We start from the raw sequence: 27,739 nt of genomic DNA on the forward strand, positions 1-27,739 counted from the left end.
CCCCCCCCCCCCGCGTCCCCGCCCCCGCACGGGGGGCTAAGGCCGGTGCCGGCTCCCGGGGCTCCCTCCGGCCTCCCGCGGCCAGAGCGCCGAGCGCGCGCGCGCCCAGGCGGCGTGGGCGGGCACCTGGGGGCAGGGACTCCGCCGCCCGCGCCCCCCGCTCCCCCCCCCGCTCCCCCCGCTCCCCCCGCTCGCGCTCCTCCAGCTGGAAAGTGAGGCTGCGGGCGGCGGGCGGCGGGGGGCGGAGAGCGGAGCCCAGCCTGGCCCCCTCCCGCGGGCCCCGCCGCCTCCCATTGGCCAGAGGCAACCCCAGGAATGTGCGCGCGCCTTTAAAGGCGCTCGGCCCCGCCGCCCCGCCAGCCACTGCCTCCCCGCGGCCTCCCGCCCCGCGCCTCTCCGGACTCGGCGCCGCCGCTGCACCCGAGCGCACAGGTGAGGAGCCCCGCTCCGCCGCCCTGAGCCCGAGGCTTCGGCCGTCGGGGAGCCCGGGTCTCCCGGTGCCCGCCGCGCCCCCCGGCTCCGGAGCTCTTCCCTCCGGCCGTGGGGTTCACACCCCAACTCGTCCGGACTCCCCAGGATTTCCTTTCTCCCCACACCTTTCCCCGAGTCGTCTAGAGGGGAGTCCCGACTTCCCCCTGCCTCCCCGCGCCCCCAGACCGCTTCTCCTGCCTTCCCTCGACTTCCCCAGCCAAAGTCCCCAGGTTGCTGGTCTTTGCCCCAGCGCCACCCGCCGCCAACCTTAAAGCCCGTCTCCTCCCCTCACTCTTTCTTCCTGCTGCCCTGTCCAGAGTAAATACTGTTGTGCCTCGTTCCGGCAAAGGTGAGGCCACAGGGGGATCCGCCAGGGCCCTGGCCCCGAGCCCGGCGCCCCCGGTGGTGCCCACTCTGCCTGCTTGGCTGCTCTGACCCTGGGGTCTGTGCTTCTGCTACAGGCTCCCGCTGGGCACAAGCAGCTCCACCATGGGGCTGGCCTGGGCACTCGGCGTCCTGTTCCTGTTGCATGTGTGCGCCTCCAGCCGCCTTCCAGGTGAGTCTGTGTAACACCTTTTGAGCGGGGAGGGCAGATGAGGAGGTGCCGGTTACCCCGAGGGCACCCCCCTCCCCTGCGCTCTTCTGCCAGCCGCTTCCCCCAGCGCCCTCAGTGACCTCAGCAGGCAGCTCCCCCCTGACCACAGTGCGGATTCAGTTCTTCCCGTGGTTGCCCAGTTTTTGCCCTGCCCTTTTGCCCCGCACCCCTGCCCTCAGCCTAGAAGGCTCACTGTGTGCCCTGCTCCTGTTGAACAGAGTCTGGGGGAGACAACAGCGTGTTCGACATCTTTGAACTCACGGGGGCTGCCCGGAGGGGCTCTGGGCGCCGGCTGGTGAAGGGTCCTGACCCCTCCAGCCCAGCTTTCCGCATCGAGGATGCCAACCTGATCCCCCCCGTGCCTGATGACAAGTTCCAAGACCTAGTGGATGCTGTGCGGGCAGAGAAAGGCTTCCTGCTCTTGGCCTCCCTGAGGCAGATGAAGAAGACCCGAGGCACGCTGCTGGCCATAGAACGGAAAGACCACTCTGGCCAGGTCTTCAGCGTGGTCTCCAACGGCAGAGCCGGCACCCTGGACCTGAGCCTGACCGTGCAGGGCATGCAACACGTGGTGTCGGTGGAAGAAGCGCTGCTGGCCACCGGGCAGTGGAAGAGCATCACCCTGTTCGTGCAGGAGGACAGGGCCCAGCTGTACATTGACTGCGAGAAGATGGAGAACGCCGAGCTGGATGTCCCCATCCAGAGCATCTTCACCAGGGACCTGGCCAGCGTGGCCAGACTCCGCATCGCGAAAGGAGGGGTCAATGATAACTTCCAGGTGAGGCCTCTCCTCCAGTTCGTGGGGTCGGCTGCTGACCTGTCAGGAGGGCTGCAGCGGGGGAGACAGGGATTCCAGTACAGGAGATCCCGCCTTTGGACTAGAGCTGTGCTTCCCACGCGCTGTGCTTCCCACGCCTCCAGGGGCACCAGAATCACCTGCAGGGCTCGGTGAAACGCGCGCTGCACCGCATCCCCAGAGGTTCAGAATCCGTGCCCCCGGGATGGGGCCTGATCATTCGCGTTTCTAACAAATTCCAGGTGAAGCTGGGGCTTCACAGGCTGCTGGGGCCTGTGTTCTGGGCGTGCCGTACTTTGAAGACCACTAAAGGAAACAAGTAGCTTTCCTATAAGCACCTGTTCAAGTCCTAAATACTCCTTATGCTCTCCTCAAGAAAAGAGCTTCTTTCAGATCGTTCTGCCAATTGTGATGTAGCTTGAAATGGATACTGTGAGCGGAATAAATACCACTTTGCCATTTGATTCCTCATGGGGTTGGAGCCAGTCTCAGGAGCCGGTCCCCAAAGGTTAAAATAGTGGCTATTTGTGGCTGTGGCTTCCTCCTTGCCTGGATGTCTAGGTTTTTGCCACTGTGGCTTTGAAACTCCCACATCTAGCTCTTTGACACTAGAGAGGGTCATTAAATCCTCTGTCCTTAGTATCCGATCCCATTTCCTGTGTACCCAAGTAGGCAGATAACGGATTTCTTTGTAAAGTACTCAAGACTTGGCGGACAACCCAATTAAGATTGTGAAGTTGTTTGGCAGTTGACGGTGTGTTATTTTGACGTGGTGATCTTCAAAGGGAGCTCTTTCAAAATTTTAGAACTTATGTTGTGCGCTTTTCCTGGAATAAACCGCCCCCCCCACCACCACTCTACAAGTAATGTGTGTCCTCTGCCCCCAGGGGGTGCTGCAGAACGTGAGGTTTGTCTTTGGAACCACACCAGAAGCCATTCTCAGAAACAAAGGCTGTTCCAGCTGTGAGTACTCTTTTTTTTTTTTTTTTTTTTTTTTTTTTGGTGGGGGTGGGGGGTGGTGTCATATGAGGACATTCAGGAGATTCCACCTAAAACAAGCTGAGAACCTTAGGGAGTGGTAGTCATGCCCCAGGTAACCCCAAGTGACCTCAAAGAGTAATCCACACATATGCACCTGCTCCTTGTGTATCCTTCACCCCAGGTGTCATATCTTTACAATTAGGAACTGGGGGGGGGGGGACTGGCTTGTGAGAACAGCTATGTGAAGATCTGCCAATACTTTTCTCATCGTACTCCTTTTTCTTGGCAGCAACCAACGTCCTCCTCACCCTCGATAACAATGTGGTAAATGGCTCCAGCCCCGCCATCCGCACTAACTACATCGGCCACAAGACTAAGGATCTGCAAGCCATCTGCGGCATCTCTTGTGATGAGCTATCCAGCATGGTTCTGGAGTTGAGGGGCCTGCGCACCATTGTGACCACACTTCAGGACAGCATCCGCAAAGTGGTCAGTGGCCTCGGCTCCCAGCCCTAGGGCACAAGCACCTGAAGGGGCATCACAGATGCCCCCCTGCCCCCAATGACAAAAAATGAAGACAGACACTAATGACCTTTCTCCCCCTTCCAGACTGAAGAGAACAAAGAACTGGCCATTGAGCTGAGGCGGCCTCCCCTCTGCTACCACAATGGAGTTCAGTACAGGAACAATGAGGAGTGGACCGTCGATAGTTGTACCGAGTGCCGCTGTCAGGTAAGGGCTCATTCCAGACTGAAATAGGAAGCAATGGCATGTGTTCAAAGCCCAACTCTGTGGGCTAGACCCAGATGGCCACACCAGCTCTTTCTGTGCTCCATGACCAAATACTGAAGTGGGGTTTGTTTTGTTTTCGAGATGCAATTGTGACATCCATAGAATCTTTAGTTTTTCAAAGTCTTAATTATACCCTAGGCTAAGTATCTAAAGGAAAAAAAATCTAAGACATTGAAGTCATTTACCCACTTTCATTCAAAGGCTAAGTGTTGAATGTCAGTGAAATAACACCCGGTCGGAACATTGCTTTTATCTCCCCAACCCTGACTCGTATTTAGCAATGACATTGGGATTCCCTTAATACAGTCGTGATTGTTCAAATCACTTAGCCCAACAATGGTAGGACATTAACTGTCTACTTAGCTCAGATGGCACTGCTTGCAGTGTGTGTGTCCCTAGCACCCCAAAGCCAGTGCCGGGAGACTGGATGAGCTGAACAAAGTCCAGTTTAAATGTAAAGCACAGATTGCTAGATTGGGGAGCCAATTTTATTTCCGTTCAATTTTATTTCCGTTCAATTTTATTTCCGTTCAACATGGTATAAAACCAGATCTATGCACAAAGAAATGCTCACTGATCATTTCTCTATAGAGAACATTGTTTTTTGGTTTTTTTTTTTAACTTTTTTAATTTTTATTTATTTATGATAGTCACACAGAGAGAGAGAGAGAGGCAGAGACACAGGCAGAGGGAGAAGCAGGCTCCATGCACCGGGAGCCCGATGTGGGATTCGATCCGGGGTCTCCAGGATCGCGCCCTGGGCCAAAGGCAGGCGCCAAACCGCTGCGCCACCCAGGGATCCCATGGGTTTTTTTTTTTTTTTAAAGACTTTATTCATGAGAGAGAGAGAGAGAGAGAGAGAGAGAGACAGACACACAGGCAGAGGGAAAAACAGGCTCCGTACAGAGAGCCTGATGTGGGACTCGATCCTGGAACTCGGGGGGGATCACGTCCTGAACCAAAGACAGACCCTCAATCAACTGCTGAGCCACCCAGGCATTCCTATAGACAACATTATAAAATTTAAAAGTCCCATGTAAGTTTTGAATTCATTTTCAGACACAGACTAAAAGATTTGACTCATGGTATTTGGTGGTTTCCTATGGATAAATTCTTCATGTTGTCACTTCTACCACTCAGTAGCAATTAAAGAACTCTCCGAGGAAGGGAATGATGACTAGCACTAGAACTGTCTGCACATATGGTGGCTGCACATAAGACGTATTAAATTCCTTCCAATTGGAGCATTTACAGCCCAACTCTGTTTCATCTTGTAATTGAAATATTAGTCTATAAACTTCTGCTTGCAACATGCTTTGTAACCCCTTTCTCCTGTCTTGCCCTGCAGAACTCTGTTACCATCTGCAAGAAGGTGTCCTGCCCCATCATGCCCTGCTCCAACGCCACAGTTCCTGACGGAGAATGCTGCCCACGGTGTTGGCGTAAGTTCTTAAAACTGCATGACCATTCTTTAGTGACAAGGGTCAGTTCTCCATGAACACAAGACCACTGGAACCCCACCCCCATTTCCATGGTGTGTTTTAACTCCGTTTCCTGCTGCAGCTTCTGGTTAACTGATGACTTGGCTGCTCTATATAGGCAATAAAGATCTCACCCTAGCTTATCGATTTTGACTTGATGCTCAGAGGAAAGGAGAGACGAATTTATAGCAGCACTTTTAGAATTTGACGTCATGGCCTAGAGTTAAAAAAGATCTCACCAGATAAATTGATAGTCCAACATGCAAGCACTGCACTTAATTTAGGGCCTGAAAGTTGTATCCATTTTATCTGCATGAGCAAGAGGCCTAAGAATAACTGCAGTTTCAGGTATGAGGCACTGGCAGAAATAAGGCACTGTATTGTTCCATGGCACCCTATCCCCCGGTTTCTGTTGCCAGTATATACATTCATCACTCTGCTGAGACGATACTGAATGTAGTATGTACAAGTCCTAAAAATGATTCAGCACAATTGAGATAAATGAAGTGGGGAAGTAGCACTTCCCCTACCCCTCCACCCACCCCGACCCTTCCACAAAGCTGGTCACCAGCTCAGAATAAGCCGTCTCCTCCAGGGATCGTGTTGGTGATCTTGGCACTGTGATTATTGTGCACCTATTTGCTTCTCTTCAGCTGTCACTTCAGGTGTGGGCTAAAGAGAACAAAGCTAGCTGGAGACTAGTGGCGTCTTAAACTTAAATCGGGACTGCTAGGAAAACTTCCAGCTGCTGGCCAGAGAAACCAGTTCTCTGTCTTGTGTCTGATACAGCTACATGTGATTGTAGTCCTGGGACCTGGGCAGATGGTAAACAAACCGCTTCTCTTGTGAAAGTATGTACAGAGAAGGCCCCACATGCTAGGGTAAGAGGAGCTGCACACTGCTTAACCTCATGACAGAGTTGGAGGCAGGGCCAACAGCAGCTACGCTGCCTTCGGGCTTGTCTGCCAAACACGTGGTCTGGCTCCCTTGACAGTCCAAAGTGACTCTGAGCTGCCTACACATCTAGTACTCTTGGAAGCCTGAGACTGGAAATGCCTAGCAAGATCTCTTAAGTCAGGAAAGAGCGCCTCATTGAAAGACTGAGAAAGCCCTGGCCTGGCATTCTGTTACCCGGTGAGGGAATAAACCTGTGGCTGGTGGCCTGAGACAGACATGGCTTTTAGCCCTCTGGCAAAGGAAGAAGGTCCTAGAGAGCACAAGCTAACCAACAGCTTGTCTCGATCACACACTAATGAACCCACTTCCTCTGCAGCCAGCGACTCTGCGGATGATGGCTGGTCCCCATGGTCCGAGTGGACCTCCTGCTCTGCGACATGTGGCAACGGAATCCAGCAGCGTGGGCGCTCCTGTGATAGTCTCAACAACCGATGCGAGGGCTCCTCCGTCCAGACGCGGACTTGCCACATTCAGGAGTGCGACAAGAGATGTGAGCACCCTGGCCGCATGGCAGTGTGGAGCACATGCTTGTCCTCATCCAGAGAGCATAGTGGCCAAGGATACAGTTTCTAGACTGCCAGAGTCTGAACCCCAGTTCTGCTCACCTGGGCACCCTTGAACCCAGCTTACCCCCTGGCCCCCGAGGCTCTTCCCTCAATTGCAAATTGGGGATGATAATAACTCTTCATAGGGCTCTTTTAAGGATTTCGTTTAGGCAATGCATTTAAAGCAGTTAGCACAGAGTTTGACATGTGGCCAGCGCCCTATAACCGTCAGCTTTGTATTTTAGTTAAACAGGATGGCGGCTGGAGCCACTGGTCCCCGTGGTCGTCTTGTTCCGTGACGTGCGGTGATGGTGTGATCACTAGAATTCGACTCTGCAATTCTCCTAGCCCCCAGATGAATGGGAAACCATGTGAAGGCGAAGCCCGGGAGACCAAGGCCTGCAAGAAAGACGCCTGCCCCAGTAAGTGAGAGCGTGCCACACTACCCGGGGCTGAGCAGCAGCTCCGCCCCGCCGGATGCCTGGCATCTGCAGCCTCTGGTTGGGTGGGTCATAAACGGGGGAAAGGTTACTTCCTAGGGAACAAGTAGAGGCCAAGTTCTGCATGCTCAGCAGCTTCTTTTAATAAAAAACAGAAAGGAAACCATCTTAACCTCTCTCTCCTCCCAGACCACCTCTCCGTGTGTCCGAGGAGCAGAGGTTTTCTTGAACAAATTTAGGAGTGTCTTCTAGGACAGACTGGGGTGTTTGAAAATTGACCTTCACTTTTTGCATGTGGTTCACTTGCTTGCAGTCAATGGAGGCTGGGGTCCCTGGTCACTGTGGGACATCTGTTCCGTTACCTGTGGAGGAGGGGTGCAGAAACGTAGCCGGCTCTGCAACAACCCCACACCCCAGTTTGGAGGCAAGGACTGTGTCGGTGATGCGACCGAAAACCAGATTTGCAACAAGCAGGACTGTCCAATTGGTGAGTCATGCAGCCCCAGGATAAAAGCACCCTTGGGAGTTTGTTTTTTCTTTGTTTAACTGAAATCCATGGTCAGCATTCAAGGCAGAAGCGCTCTGGCTCTGAATGGTCCTGAGTATTTGGGGTGCATTGTCCCTCTGGTATTTCCAAGTAGTCTCAACAAGTGACAGGTCCCATCTACCCTATGAGGTTTCCCACTGTATTTTGTGATGTGTGCCAACAACAGCCACTTACACCAACCATTTGCCCGTCTCCCCGATCTCAGATGGATGCCTGTCCAATCCCTGCTTTGCTGGGGTCAAGTGTACTAGTTACCGCGATGGCAGCTGGAAATGTGGAACTTGCCCCCCGGGCTACAGCGGGAATGGCATCCAGTGCAAAGACGTGGATGAGGTAAGGAAGTGCTGGCTGAGTTACTGGGTCTTGGAAAGCAGTTCAGCTGTCCCTGTCACCTCCCAGGGTGCCCGTATCTGAACATGGGGCCAACTGTTGTTTCTTCCCCCAGTGCAAAGAAGTCCCTGACGCCTGCTTCAACCACAACGGAGAGCACAGGTGCGAGAACACCGACCCCGGCTACAACTGCCTGCCCTGCCCACCACGCTTCACAGGCCCGCAGCCCTTCGGCCGTGGTGTAGAACATGCCACCGCCCACAAACAGGTAGACTGGCCTAGGCTGCTGGCCCAGAGTAGATGGGGTGCCTCAGCTGAAACAGCCAGGAAAGGGAAACCTGTCCTTTCACAGCCTTCACAAAAACAGGGAGAGGGCTGAGCAGACAGCCTAGATTTTAGAATTGTTGGGTTTTTTTTTTTTTTTAAGATTTTATTTATTCATGAAAGAGAGGCAGAGACACCGGCAGAGGGAGAAGCAGGCTGCATGCAGGGAGCTCGATGTGGGACTCGATCCTGGGACTCCAGGATCACCTGGGCCGAAGGCAGGTGCTCAACCACTGAGCCACCCAGGCGTCCCTGGGTTTTAGAATTGAATGAATCTGGGAGGGGGACAATAGCCTATCATATTTGAAAACTGCTACTCTGGAATAAATCCTGAGCAGAAGGGCTTGTACATCCACAAGGGGAGAAGAGGGACAGAGGTACCCCATACTCCTTCTCACGGAGCCTCTGTCTTCTTGGGGATGAGTGGGACACAGGGACTCTTGAAGGCTCTACGTTAACATCAGGACATTGTGCCCTCAGGTGTGTAAGCCCCGGAACCCCTGCACAGATGGGACACATGACTGCAACAAGAATGCCAAGTGCAGCTACCTGGGCCACTACAGCGACCCTATGTATCGCTGCGAGTGTAAGCCCGGCTATGCGGGCAATGGCATCATCTGTGGGGAGGACACAGACCTGGACGGCTGGCCCAATGAGGACCTGGTGTGCGTGGCCAATGCTACCTACCACTGCAAAAAGGTAGAGCTGGCTTCCCTTCTGTGCCTTCTGAGAGAAGGAACATAGCCCTTCCCCCAGGAAGAGGCTGAGGAATTTTTAATGCTTAAAATTAGGAAATGAATCAAAGATGAAATCACACAAAGGCAGAATAGTACAAAGGTTTTTTTTAAAAAAAAAAAAAAAAAGACTATTCATGAGAGACACAGGCAGAGGGAGAAGCAGGCTCCCTGCAGGGAGCCCGAGGTGGGACTTGATCCCAGGACCCTGGAATCATGACCTGAGCCAGAGGCAGACCCTCAACCATTGAGCCACCAGGTGCCCCAGAATAGCACAAAGTCTTAACATTAAATCCCTCGGTGCCACAAACAAGAATAGGGCAGGCCCTTTTGGCCTGTATGCTCCAGAGCTGGTTCTTTTCTCTGGAAAAATGTTCCTGGCTCTTCCAGATACCCACAGGGCAGGACTTATGCTCCCAGCAAGTACAAAGCACAGGGCATTCTTACAAAGGACACATCCTCCAAGAAAATGCTTAATTTCTTGTCCTCCCATTAAAAACAGTAAGATGCTAGCAGGGAGTGCAGCATTCCTGGTCTGGATGCAGCGTCTGGGGGCCTGGGCTGAGCAAAGGGCACACAGATAGCAGCCATCATGCATGTGCATCCTCTCTTTCCAGGATAACTGCCCCAATCTTCCCAACTCTGGGCAGGAAGACTATGACAAGGATGGGATTGGCGACGCCTGTGATGACGACGATGACAATGATAAAATCCCAGACGACAGGGTAAGGATATGTCCTGGCCTCTTTCCTTCACCTCCTCTATGTAGCAGCAGGCTACAAGACTCCAAGACTGTCCAACTCAGAGCTACTTGGGGGTAGCTTGAACACCTAGATGCTACCAAGAGAAGATCTCAAATGGGGGTTTTGGTTTCCCATCACAACCTTCCTCCCCCCCCCCCCCAGGTTAACCAAGAAATTACAACATGTAAACAGACGACACTCCGCTCCCCAGATTGGTTTCATGTTCTAACCTAAATGGCAGTAAAATTCATTTTGAGCCTATGGAAAACTGGGGCAGTGCCCTTATTTACATTTCACTGACTTGTAAGCAACAGGAATCTATTTTTCATCCATTAGGGCCCTGGCTTTTAACTGGTACAGCGAGGTGAAGTAGAAAATGTTTTATATAACACAGATGCTTTGAGGCTTGAGCTGGTTTCATGGGCAGTATCCTAAAATGCTCCATTGCTTTGCAGGACAACTGTCCTTTCCATTACAACCCAGCCCAGTATGACTATGACAGAGATGATGTCGGAGACCGCTGTGACAACTGCCCCTACAACCACAACCCAGATCAGGCTGACACGGACAACAATGGGGAAGGAGATGCCTGTGCCGCAGACATCGATGGGGACGGTAAGGCATTCCCTGACAGCATAGACCTGGTGGTGGTGACCACACTCTGCTCTCACCTGACCTTTCTCCAGCTTTGGCTATGGGGTGTGGTTTGTTGACATGCCAGAGGCTGGAGATTCCAGCCCTTACTGGTCACTTGTTCTCTGTAGGTATCCTCAATGAACGTGACAACTGTCAGTATGTCTACAACGTGGACCAGAGGGACACTGATATGGATGGGGTTGGAGATCAGTGTGACAACTGCCCCCTGGAACATAATCCAGATCAGGTAGGTGGACTCCATTGAGAATCTTCCAGTGGGTTACTGGAATAGCTCTTGCTAGGTCTCTCTTTTTTTTTTTTTAAGTTCAAATTATTTCATGACCAGGGCTCTCAGAGGTCTCAAAGCCAATTGCAGTATTTTCATGAGCATGAAATATATCGTGGGAGCTCTTTGCATGAGAGCATCCCCTAGATAATTTCACTCCTATAAGGGCTTACTCTGTGTGATCTGCCAAATTATACAATGCAGAAATCTGATAACTCTAGTAATATTAACCATTTCTAAGACTAAGATGAAAGGGAAATATCCTTAGGGAAAATCAATAACCATTTTCACAGCTAATGATAAAATCTGGTTGTAAGAAAACCTCAACTTAAGAATACCTCCAAAACCTGTTTGTCATTCTTCAAAATTACTTGGCATTGCAAATCAATCGTTCTCTGTGTGAGGGAGTGCTACAAATAGACATTAGCCAGAACAGTTTCTGTGTCTGGAGCTGTTTCTTTTCACATGTAATTGGCCATCATATTCCAGCAGTGTAAGTTAAGGCATTTCTTCTCTAAAATGCTTTGCTGTAAAAATTTGGGAGACCAGCTTTTTAAAAATGGAAGCTTTATAAGATCCCAGAAATGATAAATACAGCTTTTTCCTCCTAACACTTGTTTTTATGAGGTCTTGTTCTCATGAGGTCCTGGAAGACAAAAGGCAACAGGGTAACTAGCTGTGAGGCCATAATAGGAAAGTGTAATGCTCTGGGATAGCTTTGCTGAGCAGATGGCATCGAGGCCTCTATTTTCAGTTTGGGTCTTAATCATAAATTTATTTAACATTCAGTCTCCATGGAGGATTTGTTTCTCCGATTCTAATATTTATAACCAGGCATTATGTAAATCTTACTGGCAAGAAAAATTCCAATATGCATAAATAATCTCTGAGCATCCCATGCTCACTAAATATGAAAGTAGCAAGAAATAGTTTTGAAAAAACTTAGAATTTTACTTTACCTGAACCAGCAAATAACCCTCACAGACTAGAGGTATAAAACTACCAAAAAAGGTATAATAATAAAAATCCTTGATCCCTGCCATACACGTGACTCAGGATATACAAAAAGCAGTGCCATGTTTCCATGATTCAAACCTAGAGCAGAAGTGGACCTGTCAACAATTTTACAATTGAAACTTGCAATGGAAAATAAGAAAATGACCCAAAGAACTACATTTAACGTTGCAAAGCAAGCAGTTAACAGACTGAAATCTTAAAGTTTTGGTCTGTTAAAGTAAGGCACCTTAGTGATTAATTTAATTTAGAAAGCTTTATATTTAAAAACTCTAAATCTCTTTAAAAACTTAAAAAAATTCTCTTGATCCTTGATTTTCATGTTAAGATTTATTTTGGGGGGGGGGGGTGGGGAGGGAGTGGAAGGAGGAGGAGAGGAAAAGGAAAGAATCCCAAAAAGACCACACACTGAGTGTGGAACCCAATGGGGTTCGAGCCCAACACCCTGAGATCATGACCTGAACTGAAATTGAGAGCCAGGTGCTTAACTGACTGAGCCACCCAGGCACCCCAAGGATTAAGGAAATTTTACTACCATTCTTTCAGCAGGCGCCTACAGACCTGAAACCCCAGTGGCCATATCAAACACTGGAGAATCTTCCATAAGTCATCTTTAACATTAATGACCTATACTTCAGTTTATCTTCTTTTCTCTTTCAGCTTGACTCTGACTCAGACCGCATTGGAGATACCTGTGACAACAATCAGGATATTGATGAAGATGGCCACCAAAACAACCTGGACAACTGTCCCTATGTGCCCAATGCCAACCAGGCTGACCATGACAAAGATGGCAAGGGAGATGCCTGTGACCATGATGATGACAATGATGGCATTCCTGATGACAGGGACAACTGCAGACTTGTGCCCAATCCTGACCAGAAGGATTCCGACGGTGAGTCAGTGGAGCTACTTTTTAAGTGACTAATACCATGGCTCTCTGGATTGAGAATAAAAGCAAAACTAATCATATTGGAGAAGATGAAGAGACTAGCTGCCAACTTTTAAAGATAGTGAATTTCTGACACCAAGAAGTTTTCAGAACTTCACTGAACTTTTACTTTTTTGACCTTAGGTGATGGTCGAGGGGATGCTTGCAAAGACGATTTTGACCATGACAATGTGCCAGACATTGATGACATCTGTCCTGAAAACATTGATATCAGCGAGACTGATTTCCGCAGATTCCAGATGATTCCTCTAGATCCCAAAGGGACATCCCAAAATGACCCTAACTGGGTGGTACGTCATCAGGGTAAAGAACTCGTCCAGACCGTCAACTGTGATCCTGGACTTGCTGTAGGTGAGTTAGCGAGTTCTCCATATGAGAAAGAGGCAAATCTAAAACCGAGCATTTACATGTATCCCTGAGGTACTAAGGATGTCTGGGAACGTGACAGAAGCTTCTAAAGGCTGCAGCTTTTAACCTGGCTCTGGTCTCCTTTTCCTAGGTTATGATGAGTTCAATGCTGTGGACTTTAGTGGCACCTTCTTCATCAACACAGAGAGGGATGATGACTATGCTGGATTTGTGTTTGGCTACCAGTCTAGCAGCCGCTTCTATGTGGTGATGTGGAAGCAAGTCACACAGTCCTACTGGGACACCAACCCCACTCGGGCTCAGGGATACTCTGGCCTTTCCGTGAAAGTCGTGAACTCTACCACCGGGCCAGGCGAGCACCTGCGGAATGCCCTGTGGCACACAGGAAACACCCCTGGCCAGGTAAGAACAAGGCCCCAAGAAAGGGAGAGTGGATAGGTGCTTGGCCAGCACTCCCAACTGGTGGTGGGGTTGAGGAGGTCTTCGGTCTCAAATGCCCAGCACCACCAACTACAGCAGTAAGTTCTGCTTTGTAAAAACCTAATAGCATCTGAGAGGGGAGCTTGCTGTAACTTAGAGTTACCTTCAGCTCCGAAGACCTTCTCAGCCTGCCTCTTCAAACAAAATTTGCCCTCTTTCTGCCTTATGTGGACATTCAAGGGCACACTCAAATGAAAGCCCTTAGAAAAAAATGCAACATCACAGCCCTCTAATTGAGGTCCACTTGGTACCTTTCAAGTACTAGTTCTCCTAGAACAAAATCGAAATCTAGCCGGAGCCACGTTTCAACTTTTTCTTCCTTTAGGTGCGCACTCTGTGGCATGACCCTCGACACATAGGCTGGAAAGATTTCACTGCCTACAGATGGCGTCTCAGCCACCGGCCCAAGACAGGTTTCATTCGGTAAGATCACCCAGATTAGGTTTCACTTAGTCACACCAATGGGGAAGAAAGAGGAGACAAAAAAGCAGGGGTGTCCCTAATAAGATTTTTCTTTCTCCTGCAGCGTGGTGATGTATGAAGGGAAGAAAATCATGGCCGATTCAGGACCCATCTATGATAAAACTTATGCTGGTGGTAGGCTAGGGTTGTTCGTCTTCTCTCAAGAAATGGTGTTCTTCTCTGACCTGAAATACGAATGCAGAGGTAGGAGCAACATTACTGTGAATGCACAGTTGACATCTCTCATTCAGTCATATTGAGTGTGCCAATAATGGAAGCACATCTGTGTAAAGGATGGTTGTAGAGACAAGGGTTATCAGTACTTTGCTATTGAAGACCATGAAAAGAACAAGGCCCATGAACTGTGGCTTATGAAATTCTCCCCCCTTGTTAACCTCAATTGGCTTAGCAGTCTCTCTGCCCGCATTCACAGTAGAAAGACAATCTACAGACCTATTCCTGTACAGTTCGGACCACATGAAAACTACTTCAGGTTGACCTGTTTGTGTCTTACATGCCACTTTAGCTCTATTCACACAACTAGCCCAAGAAGTCTTTCCCAGCATTTCCCTGTGTAGGAGGAGAAAGGAGTACTGCCTTCATTTTGGTGTGCTCAATTTGCACTACCAACCTTACCTGCTTTTTATTTTCTCTCTCTGTGGTTACATGAGCACTGAATCTAGCGCAGACCTGATCTCAAATAAGTGCTTAATGTTTACCAGGCCAAGGACTGATGCCTTTAGGATGAATCAGTAAAAAGAGATGGTGGATTTCACTTAAGATTTAAATTATGATGTCATCTTTGTGAATTTTTTTTTTAACCTTGAAGCCTATAGAAAGCACAGTGTAAGCTCTGGAAGGTCAGGCTTTAAACACATTAATATTTAATAAGTTGATCATCTTAAATTATACTTTGGGCACAATGAAAGTAGAGCTATATACTAAGGCTGATTTATTAACTGATAAAGCCAGTACTTTCATGAATTAATTGGCTTATATATTTGTTTATTGAACAGATTCCTAATCAAACTGTTGATCAAAAGACTGATCCTAACCAATGCTGGTGTTGCACCTTCTGGAACCACGGGCTTAAGAAAACCCCCAGGATCACTCCTCCCTGCCTTTTCTCTGCTTGCATATCATTGTGGACACCTAGAATACGGGATTTGCCTCGAGACCATGCCATTTTCCAAATCAGACTCAGCAGGCAGCCTCTGAACGCGAAGAGAATCTTCCAAGAGCATGAACAGTTACCTTGGTGTGCTTTTCAAAAAGCAAAAAAAAAAAAAAAAAAAAAAAAAAAGCATCCACTTGCTTGGGCTGGCAAGTGGCTATCCACTCCGTTCCTGTCAGAGTAGAGTGCTCTTGTGAGGCCCTCTTTGAGACGTGGACTCAAAAGCATTTTCAGGCATGTGAGAGAAGGGAGGACTCATTAGAATTGGCCAAACACCACCCTTGACAGACTCCCTCAGAAAGAGGGGGAGCAGGGGCCCGAGCCCGAAGTGGGGGGGCATGTCCCCAAGAGATGATTGTATGAAGAAAAGATGGAGGAGCTGTTACGTGTTCGGTACTAAATCATTTTCAGGGGATTGAAAGACTCTTGCTGGATTTCATGATGCTGACCCACGTTAGCTGACTAACCCACGTACATAGGCACTTAACTAGAAGCAGGGAAGGGAGGGAAAGACTGGCTTCTGGACTTCCTCCTGGATCCCCATCCCTTACATGCCACCAGTAATGACCACAATAGGGAGTGAGCATTGAGCCAGTGGAAGTATGTGCTGGCTGCCCCTGCCTGGTTGTCAGGAAATTGTTCGTTTTATTCCACACGTAGCTCGTGCAGATGTAGCAGGAAAATCCGAAAACCTACCATCTCAGTGAGCACCAGGCTGCCTCCAAAGGGATAGGCAGCTTTGCTCATATTTTTATGGTTAGAAAGGCACAAAATTATCAACTAAAACATTCCTGGTCTCTCTTTTTCCTGAGTGTCATGGAGTTTTCCAACTCTTTAAGACTTTTTGTTTTTGTTTTTTTGTTTTTTTTACAATTAACAATATAAAATATTTATTTTTTACTTACTCTGGAGGATCTGTCTGAAAGACTATTCATGGAACAGGAAGAAGCGTAAGGACTATCCATATCAGCTTTGTTAGGAGTCTTCATGACTGTAAGATTGTAAATACAGATTATTTATTAACTCTGTTCTACCTGGAATCTAGGTTTCATATGGAAGATGTCTGACAGCAGGTAGTGGAGATTTATCAACCAATGTCTCATGAACGGCACAAGGAACATCAGAGCAAGATGCTCTTTACTTTGTGCTCAGAGTGAATGATTTGGGATCTTTTTTCTTTGTCTTTTCAAGTGGAATGAGTTGTCTGTTTGCTAGTGTCTTTAAGTTTCAAAGAAAGCCACGAGGCCTTTCATAACTTTTACCCCATCCCTTGTGCCTATTTCCAGGGAGAAGAAAAGTATCTACACTTTTTTGTTTTTCCAAAAGAGAAAAAAAAAATAACAAAGGTGAAACTTATATACAAATATTACCTCATTTGTTGTGTGACTGAGTAAAGAATTTTTGGATCAAGCAGAAAGAGTTTAAGTGTCTTACAAACTTAAAGCTACTGTAGTACTTTAAAAAAAAAAGTCAATGTTGTACATAGTATAAAAATTCTTTGCAGAAAAGTATTCCCAATAAGAAAATAGCATGGAAATGTTAAATACATTTTCTGAAAGTTGTTTTTTTCTATCTTATATACCATTGCTTTATTTTTATAAATTATTTTCTCTTTGCCCTTGGAATAGATCTCAGATTGTGTAGATATGCTATTTAAATAATTTATCAGGAAATACTGCCTGTAGAGTTAGTATTTCTATTTTTATAAAATGTTTGCACACTGAATTGAAGAATTGTTGGGGTTTTTGTTTTTTGATTTGTTTTTTGCTTGTTACCCTCTCCCCCCAGTTTTTACTATTTGCCAATACCTTTTTCTAGGAATGTGCTTTTTTTTGTACACATTTTTATCCATTTTACATTCTAAAGCAGTGTAAGTTGTATATTACTGTTTCTTATGTACAAGGAACAACAATAAATCATATGGAAATTTATATTTATACTTACCGTATCCATGTTTATTTGTTCTCTGCTGGCTTTGTTATGAGGTGTAGGTAAAGTCTATTCCTAAATCAGTAAGAGCATACACAAGAACACATTACAGTAACTAGTAGTAACATTCCCAGTTCCTATATAATTGAAGAGTGATTTGTTTAGGGAACACATTTGCTGGATTTGTGCAATAAGAACAAAACATTACCTGCCAGATGGGATGCCCGAGTGGCTCTCAGTAGGTTAGCCGTCTGACTCTTGATCTCAGCTCTGGTCTTAATCTCAGGGTCTTGGGTTCAAGCCCCTCGTGCTCCATGCTGGGTGTGGAGCCTCCTGAAGAGTCCTTTCTTTCCAAGATTTTTTTTTTTAAGACGTGGACCCCCCCAACAGGATATTTTATATTTTACTAAGGTAATCAAATGTCCTACTGAATCCTTTCCAAAGTACAGTTCTGTTTCTAAAAACAGTGAAAATGGGAAAAAACACAGGAAGTGCACACAATTCTCACAGCTACATTTTCTGACCCATGAATTACAGCGCTGGATGGGCAACACAGCTGCATGTTGTGGAGAAGCATTAGAAGTACGTGCTAAGGAGGGAGGGACCGTCCTTACAAAGTTGGGCCAAACTCTATAGACCTCACCTTTTAGAGAATGAATTCACCTTTGGTCAAAAACAGGACTAAAAAAGAATTCATAAGAAATTCCAAAAATACATATAAAGTATCAAGTCAGTTTTTGCAGAGCAGACTAAAGCAGACCTTGAATTCTGGGTGAGCTAACAATGACTGTTGAATACTGACAGATTAACTTCCAGCTTTAATAACAGGTAGAATCAGAAATCCTAGGATTAGGCTAAAGGTCAGGCTTCGGGGTCCAGTAAACATTAAAAATGACTGGCTAACAGACTCTTCTCGTTGATTTTTGTCTCTCATTCTAAAAATACTTCTCCATCTAAGGGAACATAACCATATATAAATATAAGTTTCCAAATCATTTCATGGTGCCCAGGTGAAGAATCAAGAACTAGAAGGTATCAGAAAGGGTTACAGAGTTTGGAAAACTGATTTGAAAGGCAACTCTTTGAAACAGAACATCATTCTTTCTCAGAGGAGCACAAACAAAGCAAGTCTTGGGAGAGAATTCTAATTCACTTTGAAGTAGCAAACCTACAGTAACTGAGAAGATCCTGATTGGACCAAAAAAGTGTATAGAAACAGGAGCTTCTTTCCTAGGTATGTTCCATGTTTACTCGGAGACTGACCTTCAAATCAGTAGGTTGAATTGAAATAAAGGGCTTGTTAAAAATGAAAATTATGCCATCAGGATGATAGCTTTTTCCTGCTCCGAGAGTTTATTTACATGTGTTTCAGATTTGGACTGAAGGACAATAAACCTCAGGTCCTATGGGAATTTACAATAAAGCTGGTGCCAGTAGGTTTCTTGAGAAGTGATTAGCAGAAAAATCTCAAATTTTAAGATCCTGAAGATACACTTTCCTACTTTTCTTCTCTATCTTGTTCTGGGGCAAAGACTCAGGTCTAGAGGAAATCTTAAAATAAAAACAATGATTTTTAATAACACTTTCTCTCCCTTTCAGGGTTAAAAAAAACAACTCTGGAGCCTCCATGTTGAGTTATATTATACCCCTGAATTCACCTGATCTTGTCTGAATTATATGTATAACTTACCAATCCTTGTTAGAGGAACTTTCAATTGACCTGCTATGAAATGGTGTCCCCTCTTTCAATGGCAAAATCCATTACTCAAGATCATTCTGTCTTCCTCCCCTTCTCTTAAAATCCTATAACATAGGGATCCCTGGGTGGCGCAGTGGTTTGGCGCCTGCCTTTGGCCCAGGGCGCGATCCTGGAGACCCGGGATCGAATCCCACATCGGGCTCCCGGTGCATGGAGCCTGCTTCTCCCTCTGCCTATGTCTCTGCCTCTCTCTCTCTCTCTCTCTCTCTCTCTGTGTGTGACTATCATAAATAAATAAAAAATAAAAATTAAAAAAAAATCCTATAACATAAAGGCTCACTATACCCCAAATACCGTTTGCAGAAACACATTATAAAGCCATAAGCTCTCATCTCCCACCCCCCTCCACACACACTTACACACCGACCCCCCCCACACACACACACACACTCATATACCAGAAGCACACAAGTTTAGAAAGCTGACCTTCTCGAAAAGGGTGATGGGCCAAAATTGGCTCCTCTCTGTCATCGTTCCAAGTTCCCACCCAGGTCACCTCTCCCCGGACTCAAACCTTATAATGCACATGTCACTCCTAGGAGAGTCTAAAAGCATGACTTTAATTTCTGCCAGTACCCACACAACAAAATTCTTAGCATCAAGATAAGTTACAGTCACACATGGACATCAACATGAACCACAATTACTTTAATGTAAACTGAAAGGGGAGGCTCAAAAAAGAAATTGCCTGTTGATTCCTCTGAAAATAGTAAAAAATTCATTTTTTAAAGTCAAGGAAATGTGATATAAGTGATCATTAACATCATCCACTATCAGTAGATGAAAACATGTGAGCAAAAAATAATCATCTACATTCCTATCACTCCAAACTTCATTAAAGGCAGAACAATAGCCAGCTCATTTCTTTTTCATCAGAAATAAACTGGACTTCTAGCTCTAGCCACCAATTCATTGGGGAAAAAAAAAGTGCTGACATAAAATTTTCTTGTGAATCCAATGACTTACTTGGAACTCGACAAAACTTTTAAAATAGAAATTTTCTTAAATAGCCAATCTTTATTTGCTGCATTCTAAGTTTCAGGGCACTCTGGAAAAAAATATCAGTATCTTCCCTTTGCCCCCTCTTTATGGTATTTATGGCATTTTGATTAATGACCATGTATTTAAGGGTATTGTCCATCTATTACCAGTGTAGCATAAGCATGACCAAAAAGAAGATTTAGAAGACTTCTTTATATGGTTCTTCATAATAGTTGTATATTAAATTATTAACTAGAAGGTGGTTGTCTCTATGACATCTGTAAGTCTAATGTGGAGGAGCAGCAACAAATTATTTAATATTTTAATAAATATTTTTTACTTATCCCCTCCAGCCTTCATGATATTTAAAATTAGAGGGTTCACCATAGTATTCTTATTGGGAGACAGTAGGTTAGTAACTGCAGTAGATATATGTTTGCTTCCTCCTAAGCACTCCTTGCAACCGCTTACTTTTTACTATTGTCCCTAGTTTCTACATGCTATTCCAGGGAGATTGACCCAACTCCCATCTAGGAAAGTAAGCATGACTCCTTGACTACACCAATCATCATAATCCATCCTCTGGCCACAGAATTTGCGTCAGAGATGTGAATGTGATTAAACTGGTTCAATCAAAGTGAAGCATTGAACCTCTGCTCAAAATTCTGATGTATATATACTCTCTCCAACAGGATGATATATTTGCTGCATTCTGAAAGATTATAACTGATAATAAAAAAAATAAAGTAATTCAAACTCCTGTTTAAGCAAAGTATCATTGCTAATAAGAAAGCAAAGCCTATGCTAACATTGCTTTGTTGAGAAAATTATTTTTTTTCTATGGCAAGTTGTACTTACCAGGCATTAGAGAGGAGGAAAGCCAGAACATCAGGGCCCAAATAAGAATTCAGTGATTAAATCTGGAGTCCCAATGAAGTTGTAACACATAAAATCAAATACAAAGTCATAATAGCACTTCAACTAATTTTAACATAGCACACACATACATAAAATGGTGATTTCTGTAATGTATCCCTGATGTTACAAGATTAGCAATAAAACACAATTTTACCAGGAATTTCAATGGAGAAAGCCATTGACCAATTGTACCCCAAGTCTCAAAAATATCAAAGAAATATAATCCAGGAAGAGAATCCAAATATTAAAGTCAGTGTTTGACCAGTGGTCTCCATAAATGCAGTCACTGAATATAAGGATTCAAAAAAAAAGTAATTTAATTTACCAACTTTCTTAAAAGCACACCCAGCAAGTCTTTAAGATTTTTTCCATTCTTCCATCACATCTTCAGTCTCCTATTCATCTGCACATTGAAAACAATAACCAAAGTTGTAAAGCAATCAGAAATGTATGCATAATTAAGAAAAATTATTCAACCTACAGAAACAGTAAGTCATTTTACACATGAGACAATAGCTGTTCTCATTTAATATTTGTTGGACACTCACCACGAGCTGTATACAAAGTTCACAAGAAAAAAACAAAAGAGAAGGGACCGCCTTCATTTAGCTTACAGCCAAGAAAGAACTTGCTAGGTTTTGAGAGCTAAAATAGTTATGGATTTGGAGATGACATCAACCTGTGTTATTGTTGCTTGCTTTGCACTATTTCTGGGAAGCAGGCTGAAACCAAAAGTAAATGTGACATTCAGGGTGGACAAGAATTGATCATTTTCTATTTCTTCAGTGTGAGAAAAAAGAAATGTGACACTAGCAGAAATGAAATGGAAATATTCTCCCAACCTTAGTGAGGTTATCAGCAAAGCCAGAAGTGATAACAGAACGAACAAAAAGAACACAATAAAATTAAAGCCAGACACCAGAAAAACTGACACCCTCATACACCACTGGTGGAAATGTAAAATGGTGCAGCCACTTTGGAAAACAGTCTAGCAGGTCCTCAAAAAGTTACCATAGTTACCAGTAACTCTACTCCTGTGTGTACGCCACAGAGAAAACACATCCACACAAAAATCCGTAGGCCAGTTTTCAGAGGATTACACATAACAGCTAAAAAGTAGAAACAACCCCAATGTCCATCCAACTGATTAGTGGATAAAGAAAACTTGGTACAGCCATACAAGACATTATCATTCAACATAAAAAAAGAATACATAGACCACATCTTCTTTATCCATTCATCTTTCGATGGACACCGAGGCTCCTTCCACAGTTTGGCTATTGTGGACATTGCTGCTAGAAACATTGGGATGCAGGTGTCCCAGCATTTCACTGCATCCGTATCTTTGGGGTAAATCCCCAACAGTGCAATTGCTGGGTCATAGGGCAGGTCTATTTTTAACTCTTTGAGGAACCTCCAGACAGTTTTCCAGAGTGGCTGCACCAGTTCACATTCCCACCAACAGTGTAAGAGGGTTCCCCTTTCTCCACATCCTCTCCAACATTTGTGGTTTCCTGCCTTGTGAATTTCCCATTCTCACTAGTGTGACGTGGGATCTCATTGTGGTTTTGATTTGTATTTCCTTGATGGCCAGGGATGCGGAGCATTTTCTCATGTGCATGTTGGCCATGTCTATGTCTTCCTCTGTGAGATTTCTGTTCATGTCTTTTGCCAAACTATGGAGAGAGCCTCGGTGTCCACAGAAAGATGAATGGATAAAGAAGCTGTGGTCTATGTATACAATGGAATATTACTCAGCCATTAGAAATGACAAATACCCACTATTTGCCTCGACGTGGAGGGACCTGGAGGGTTATTATGCTGAGTGAAATAAGTCAATTGGAAAAGGACAAACATTATATGTTCTCATTCATTTGGGGAATATAAAAATTAGTGAAAAGGAATAAAGGGAAAGGAGAGAAAATGAGTGAAAATATCAGTGAGGGTGACAAAACATGAGACACACCTAACTCTGGGAAATGAACAAGGGGTAGTGAAGGGGAAGTAGGCGGGAGGTTGGGGTGACTGGGTGATGGGCACTGAAGGGGGCACTTGGGATGAGCACTGGGTATTATGCTATATGTTGGCAAATTGAACTCCAATTTAAAAAAATAAAAAATAAATAAAAACTTTAACTTTCAACTTAAAGTAAAATGAGGTTAAGGTTTAAAAAAAAAAAGAATACAGATACCTCCTACAACATGGATGAAACTTGAAAACATTTTGCTAAGTGTAAGAAGCCAGATGCAAAAGGCCACATGTTGTTATGATTCCATTTATATGAAATGTCCAAATGAGGCAAATGCAAAGGCACGGAGACAGAAAGTAGATTAGTGGTTGCCTAGCACGGGGGGTGTTGGGGGAATATGGGGAGCAGGTATAACGTTTGTTTTGCGGGGTGAGGAAAATGTTGTAAAATTGATAGTGGTGATGGAAGCACAATTCTGTGACTATAAAAACCATTGAATTGTAAAGGACTGTTGAATGGTGGCCAAAAAATGTTATGTCCACATTCTAATCCCTGGAACCTATGACAGCTACCTTTCTTAGGGAAAGGGTCTTTGCAGATGTAACAGTTAAGGCTCTTGAAATAAGATGATCCTGGATTAATCCAGGTGGGCCATATGTTCGGAACAAATGTCCTTACCAGAGCAAAGCAGAGGCAGATTGGACACAAACACAGAGAAAAAAGGCAATGTGAAAACAGAAGCAGAGATTGGCGTGATGTGGCCACAAAGCAAGAAAGCCAAAGAACGTCAATAGTCTGAGACACTGGAAGAAGCAAGGAGGCATTTTTCCCTAGAGTCTCCAGGCAGAGTATTTCGTTTCTGACTCTGATTTCAGACTTCGGGCCTCCAGAACTTGAAGATACTAAATTTCTGTTGTGATCATTTGTTGTGGCAACCATAGGAAATGAATACAGGTAGATAAAATATGTGTCAATAATGCTATTTTTACAAATCAAGCTAATAATTAAGGACAAATAATTTGGAGTTTCGGAGAGTAAAGTGAGAAATGGAGTGATATGGTCTACACACGGACGAGAAACGTTAAGCAGGGAGGAAGGTGCGATAGATGAGCAGCAGACCTCAATATTCCACACCTGAGATGAGGAATGATAAGACCGTGGCCCAGGCCTTCCCAAGTACTATTTCTTCCATCTGGAGTGTTGCCCTTCTTGCCCAACCAGTAAATGACCAACATCCTCGGAGGCTTGACTCAAATGTCACTTCCCTATCTCCCCAGGGTTCATCATTCCCTCTGTACTATTGCCATAGATTTTGTCCTGAAGCTCTTACTATACTCGTCTCGCCCCTGCTGTGATTATCTGCTTAAATGCCTGCCTTCCTCAACAGACAACAATTCAGAGTCCTATTCCTTATATCCTAGAACAATGTCCTTAATGAACGAACACTGATGTCCAGAGCCAACCCCTAGAAATAGATTTGATTCATCTGGGATGGAACCAAGGCATTAGTCAGTTTTAAATCTCATCAAGTGATTCTTTTTTTAAGATTTTATTTATTTATTCATGAGAGACACAGAGAAAGAGAGAGGGGCAGAGACAAAGGCAGAGAGAGAAGAAGCCTCCCTACAAGGAGCCCAAAGTGGGACTCGATGACCTGAGCCAAAGGCAGATGCTCAACCACTAAGCCACCACCTGGGCACCCCTCATCAAGTGATTCTAACATGTTGCCAAAGGTAAGAAGTATTGCCTAAGGGATGGACTCCGTATAGCTTAAAATGCCAGACAGATCTGAGGCAATGCCAAGTAGAGAGTTCTGAAAATCAAGAGTACACAAAGCATAGATGATCCTATGCCAGTTATGTGCATCTCCAAATAAAATATCAACCATGAAAGAGTAGAGACCTCAAGCTGGGGCATGCTTGCTCTCAGTGACTAAGGGGAAGGTTACCCAAAAGCAGGACAGGAGGGATGTTTAGAGAGATAAGATAACCTGGAGAAGGTAGTATCATCATTACAATGGAATTTAAGAAAGACTGAGCAGATAGAAAAGGAGATACTTTCTGACATTATTTTCACCACTACCATATAGATAATCCTGGAGTAAAGGGACTAGCAAACCATCTAGTCCAGAGCTTCTCACTCTTTAACAAGTGTACAAATCACTTGTTGGGGTATCTTGCTAAAATGCAGACTCTGATACAGTAGGTCTGGAGCAGGGCCTAGGACCCTACATTTCCAACAAGATCCCAGTATTGCTGGTCCATAAATCTAGTCTACAGTTATGATCTTTCTCATTTTACCCAATTTGAATGAAGCAATAGAATCATAAGTTCTTATTAATTGATAAAAGGATAATGCATTGCAATACCAAAACTCTCCAACATGCTATTGTCCACACTACTAAACAAAATGATAAAGTAGTATTTTTTAAGTAGTGCCACCAGTGGCACATATTTACATGAAAAGTCCACCTCAAATCAAAATAGAAGAAAATTAGCTGAAAGTAACTTGAAAAGATAAGTTCATTGAAGATCAACATACTATATACTAAAGTTTTATATCAAGAGGTAATGAACACTGGAAATTTCTCATATAGCAGCTCTTATATTTTGATCAAATAAATTTGGGGAGGGGTTTAGTTACAAGGAGCATCTGAAAAGCAATGAGTCGCCTTGAAAAAGTAATTTAACAAATAACAACTAGGAAGCCTGAAGGCACACACAGTTTGAGGGAAACAGAACTCCATTAAAGCAATGATGAGTTAAGTATTTCCCTAAGAGCAAGCCAACATATTTTTTTAATGGAAAAAGGAAGAGAAAGGAAAGAAAAGAAAAGAAAAGAAAAGAAAGAAAGAAAGAAAAGAAAAGAAAAGAAAAGAAAAGAAAAGAAAGAAAAGAAAAGAAAGAAAGAAAAGGTAGCTAATAGTGTTACTATTTTAGAATCTCAGAGCTCCACTACAAACCAGGAAGTCTATATTACAACAAAGAAAACATTCTCAAAACAATCTAGTGCCTTTGAAACTATTCAAGTGGTCCGAGGAAGGACCTATACTAACACACAGCCCTTCAAAACTGCAACGTCCTTCACAAAAGCTAATCCACCTACAACCACCTCAAGTTACAGTCAATGGTGAATCACTGCATTGTACACCTGAACCTAATTTAACAGTGTAAACTATACTGGAATTAAAATTTAAAAATAAATAAGAAAAAAGTTACAAGCAAATAAAGTTTTGGTGGGTAGCATCTCAACTTGAAGTATTTTCAGATTATACAGTGGTCATTGTTGGTACAACTTGTTCCATCCGAGGACCCCAATGGAATAACACAGTTAGCTTTCTTACATCTATACTGAAATCCGTACTTCTCAAATATGTATAACAAAATCTTGTAGCTTGTATTAATCTGACAGACTGAATGCTCCACACCAGGGATTCTAATTTCAGTAAGTCGGGCTAGGGCCTTAGACACAGGTATTAAAAAAAAAAAAAAAAAAAACAAAAAAACAAGCAGAAAACTCCCCAGATGATCCTGATGCTCTCTCTGGTTAGGAATAACACTCTGTGGTTTGTAACAGTGCTTCTCAAACTTCATAGTAAGTGTCATTGGGGGGATTTTATTAAAGTGCGAACTCTGAGTCAGTAGGTTTTCTAACAAGCTGCCGGTGTTTGGGCCACACTCAAAGCAGCAAAGGCTTGTAACGTGGGATGGAAATCCTATGGTTCCAAAGAGCCAGGCACATGAAGTAGAGAGGAACAGATAGGGGTTGTGTCCTCCCGGAGGTACCTGCCCCTTCCAAAGGGAATGTCTGCTACTCAGCTCTCCTCACTGATGGAAGAACCTGCTGATTTGTCAGAAAAGTCAGAAGTCCAGGCTTTTATGGAAAATTTCCTGATTAACCTTAAATACAGTAGTCACTCTCATCCAAAAGGAATATGTTCCAAGACCCTCAGTGGATGCCTGAGACCATGGAGAGTACCAAACCCCATATATACTATGATTTTTCCCATACATGCATACTTATGGCAAAGTTTAATTTTTATAAATTAGGCCCCAAAATAAAGTTTTATATATTGTTATATATAATATAAATTGCATCCAGTAAAAGATTAAAAATACTAAAAAAATAGAACAATTATAATTTACTGTAATAAAAGTTATGTGAGCCTGGTCTCTCTCAAAATGTCTTGTACTACACTCACACTTCTGATTGTGATGATGTGAGGGGATAAAACGCTTACATGAGGGGATGAAGGTGAAGGACATAGGCATTGTGACATAGTGTTAGCCTACTGTTAACCTCCTGACAAGTCAAAAGGAGAATCACCTGCTTCTGGAAGGCTGCAGAACACAGGTGGCTGAAACAGCAGATAAGGAGGGACTACTGCCCCCATGTAAGCCAACCACGCCCAGTCACAGACATAATCATTTGATCCTTATTGAAGTAATAAAACCATCTTATCTTACCAATAAGGAAACCAAGGTGAGGAGGACAGAGATTAAGTAACTTGCCTCAGATCATTGCTAATAGCAAAGGATTCAAAGCCAGATCTGGCTCAGCCAAAGCCCATGCTCCCAACCACTAGACCAGATAATGCTGGTGAGTGGGCACACCCAACATCCCTCTGCTCTTCTAGCTCCAGGCTCCTGCTACTTACCCAGACTACTGCAAGCTTTAGGTAATTAATTTGCCCTTTGGCTTTTTTGTTCTTAGTTTCAATTTACAGTGACCAATCATCCCAGTTTGCCAGAGACCAAGGGTTTCCAAGGACAAGAAACACTCGGTGGTAAAAACCAGGACACTCCTGAGCCAACCAAGAAAGTTAGCAGCCCTAGTTTTCCTTTAGGGTTGTTATTTTTATTTTTTTTTATTTTATTTTTTTTAAAGAATGTCTTTTTTTATTTATTTATTTATGATAGTCACACAGAGAGAGAGAGAGAGAGGCAGAGACATAGGCAGAGGGAGAAGCAGGCTCCGTGCACCGGGAGCCCGACGTGGGATTCGATCCCGGGTCTCCAGGATCGCGCCCTGGGCCAAGGGCAGGCGCCAAACCTCTGCGCCACCCAGGGATCCC

The 27,739-nt window shown here is 44.7% G+C and overlaps 2 protein-coding genes across 2 annotated transcripts in view; one reads left to right on the plus strand and one right to left on the minus strand.

Moving 5' to 3' along the window:
* Positions 1–292: 292 nt before the first annotated feature.
* THBS1 (thrombospondin 1) lies at positions 293–17,048 on the plus strand. Its single transcript, XM_055316717.1, has 22 exons — positions 293–432; positions 933–1,027; positions 1,285–1,844; positions 2,750–2,825; positions 3,133–3,332; positions 3,453–3,575; positions 4,984–5,077; positions 6,390–6,563; positions 6,864–7,040; positions 7,372–7,545; positions 7,811–7,938; positions 8,051–8,203; positions 8,740–8,958; positions 9,611–9,718; positions 10,192–10,351; positions 10,501–10,619; positions 12,333–12,567; positions 12,748–12,975; positions 13,124–13,395; positions 13,799–13,896; positions 14,000–14,139; positions 14,952–17,048. Exons 2-22 carry the CDS (start codon positions 961–963, stop codon positions 14,957–14,959), a joined length of 3,513 nt encoding a protein of 1,170 aa, XP_055172692.1. The 5' UTR covers positions 293–432; positions 933–960; the 3' UTR covers positions 14,960–17,048.
* A 2,693-nt stretch (positions 17,049–19,741) lies between these two features.
* FSIP1 (fibrous sheath interacting protein 1) overlaps positions 19,742–27,739 on the minus strand; it is a 189,055-nt gene continuing 181,057 nt past the window's right edge. The window contains exon 11 of the mRNA XM_055316794.1: positions 19,742–21,099. Coding sequence (XP_055172769.1) covers positions 21,092–21,099 — 8 coding nt within the window. The 3' untranslated portion in view covers positions 19,742–21,091. The remainder of the gene's footprint in view (positions 21,100–27,739) is intronic.

This window comes from Nyctereutes procyonoides, unplaced genomic scaffold (genome assembly GCF_905146905.1).
Source record: "Nyctereutes procyonoides isolate TBG_1078 unplaced genomic scaffold, NYPRO_anot_genome, whole genome shotgun sequence".
NCBI classification, from domain to species: Eukaryota; Metazoa; Chordata; class Mammalia; order Carnivora; family Canidae; genus Nyctereutes; species Nyctereutes procyonoides.

Coding starts and splice junctions, on each gene's coding strand:
- THBS1 (XM_055316717.1), top strand. CDS start 961: ATGGGGCTGGCCTGGGCACTCGGCGTCCTGTTCCTGTTGCATGTGTGC. Junction 7,939..8,050: donor AGTGCAAAGACGTGGATGAG/GTAAGGAAGTGC, acceptor TTCTTCCCCCAG/TGCAAAGAAGTCCCTGACGC. Junction 10,352..10,500: donor CGCAGACATCGATGGGGACG/GTAAGGCATTCC, acceptor TGTTCTCTGTAG/GTATCCTCAATGAACGTGAC.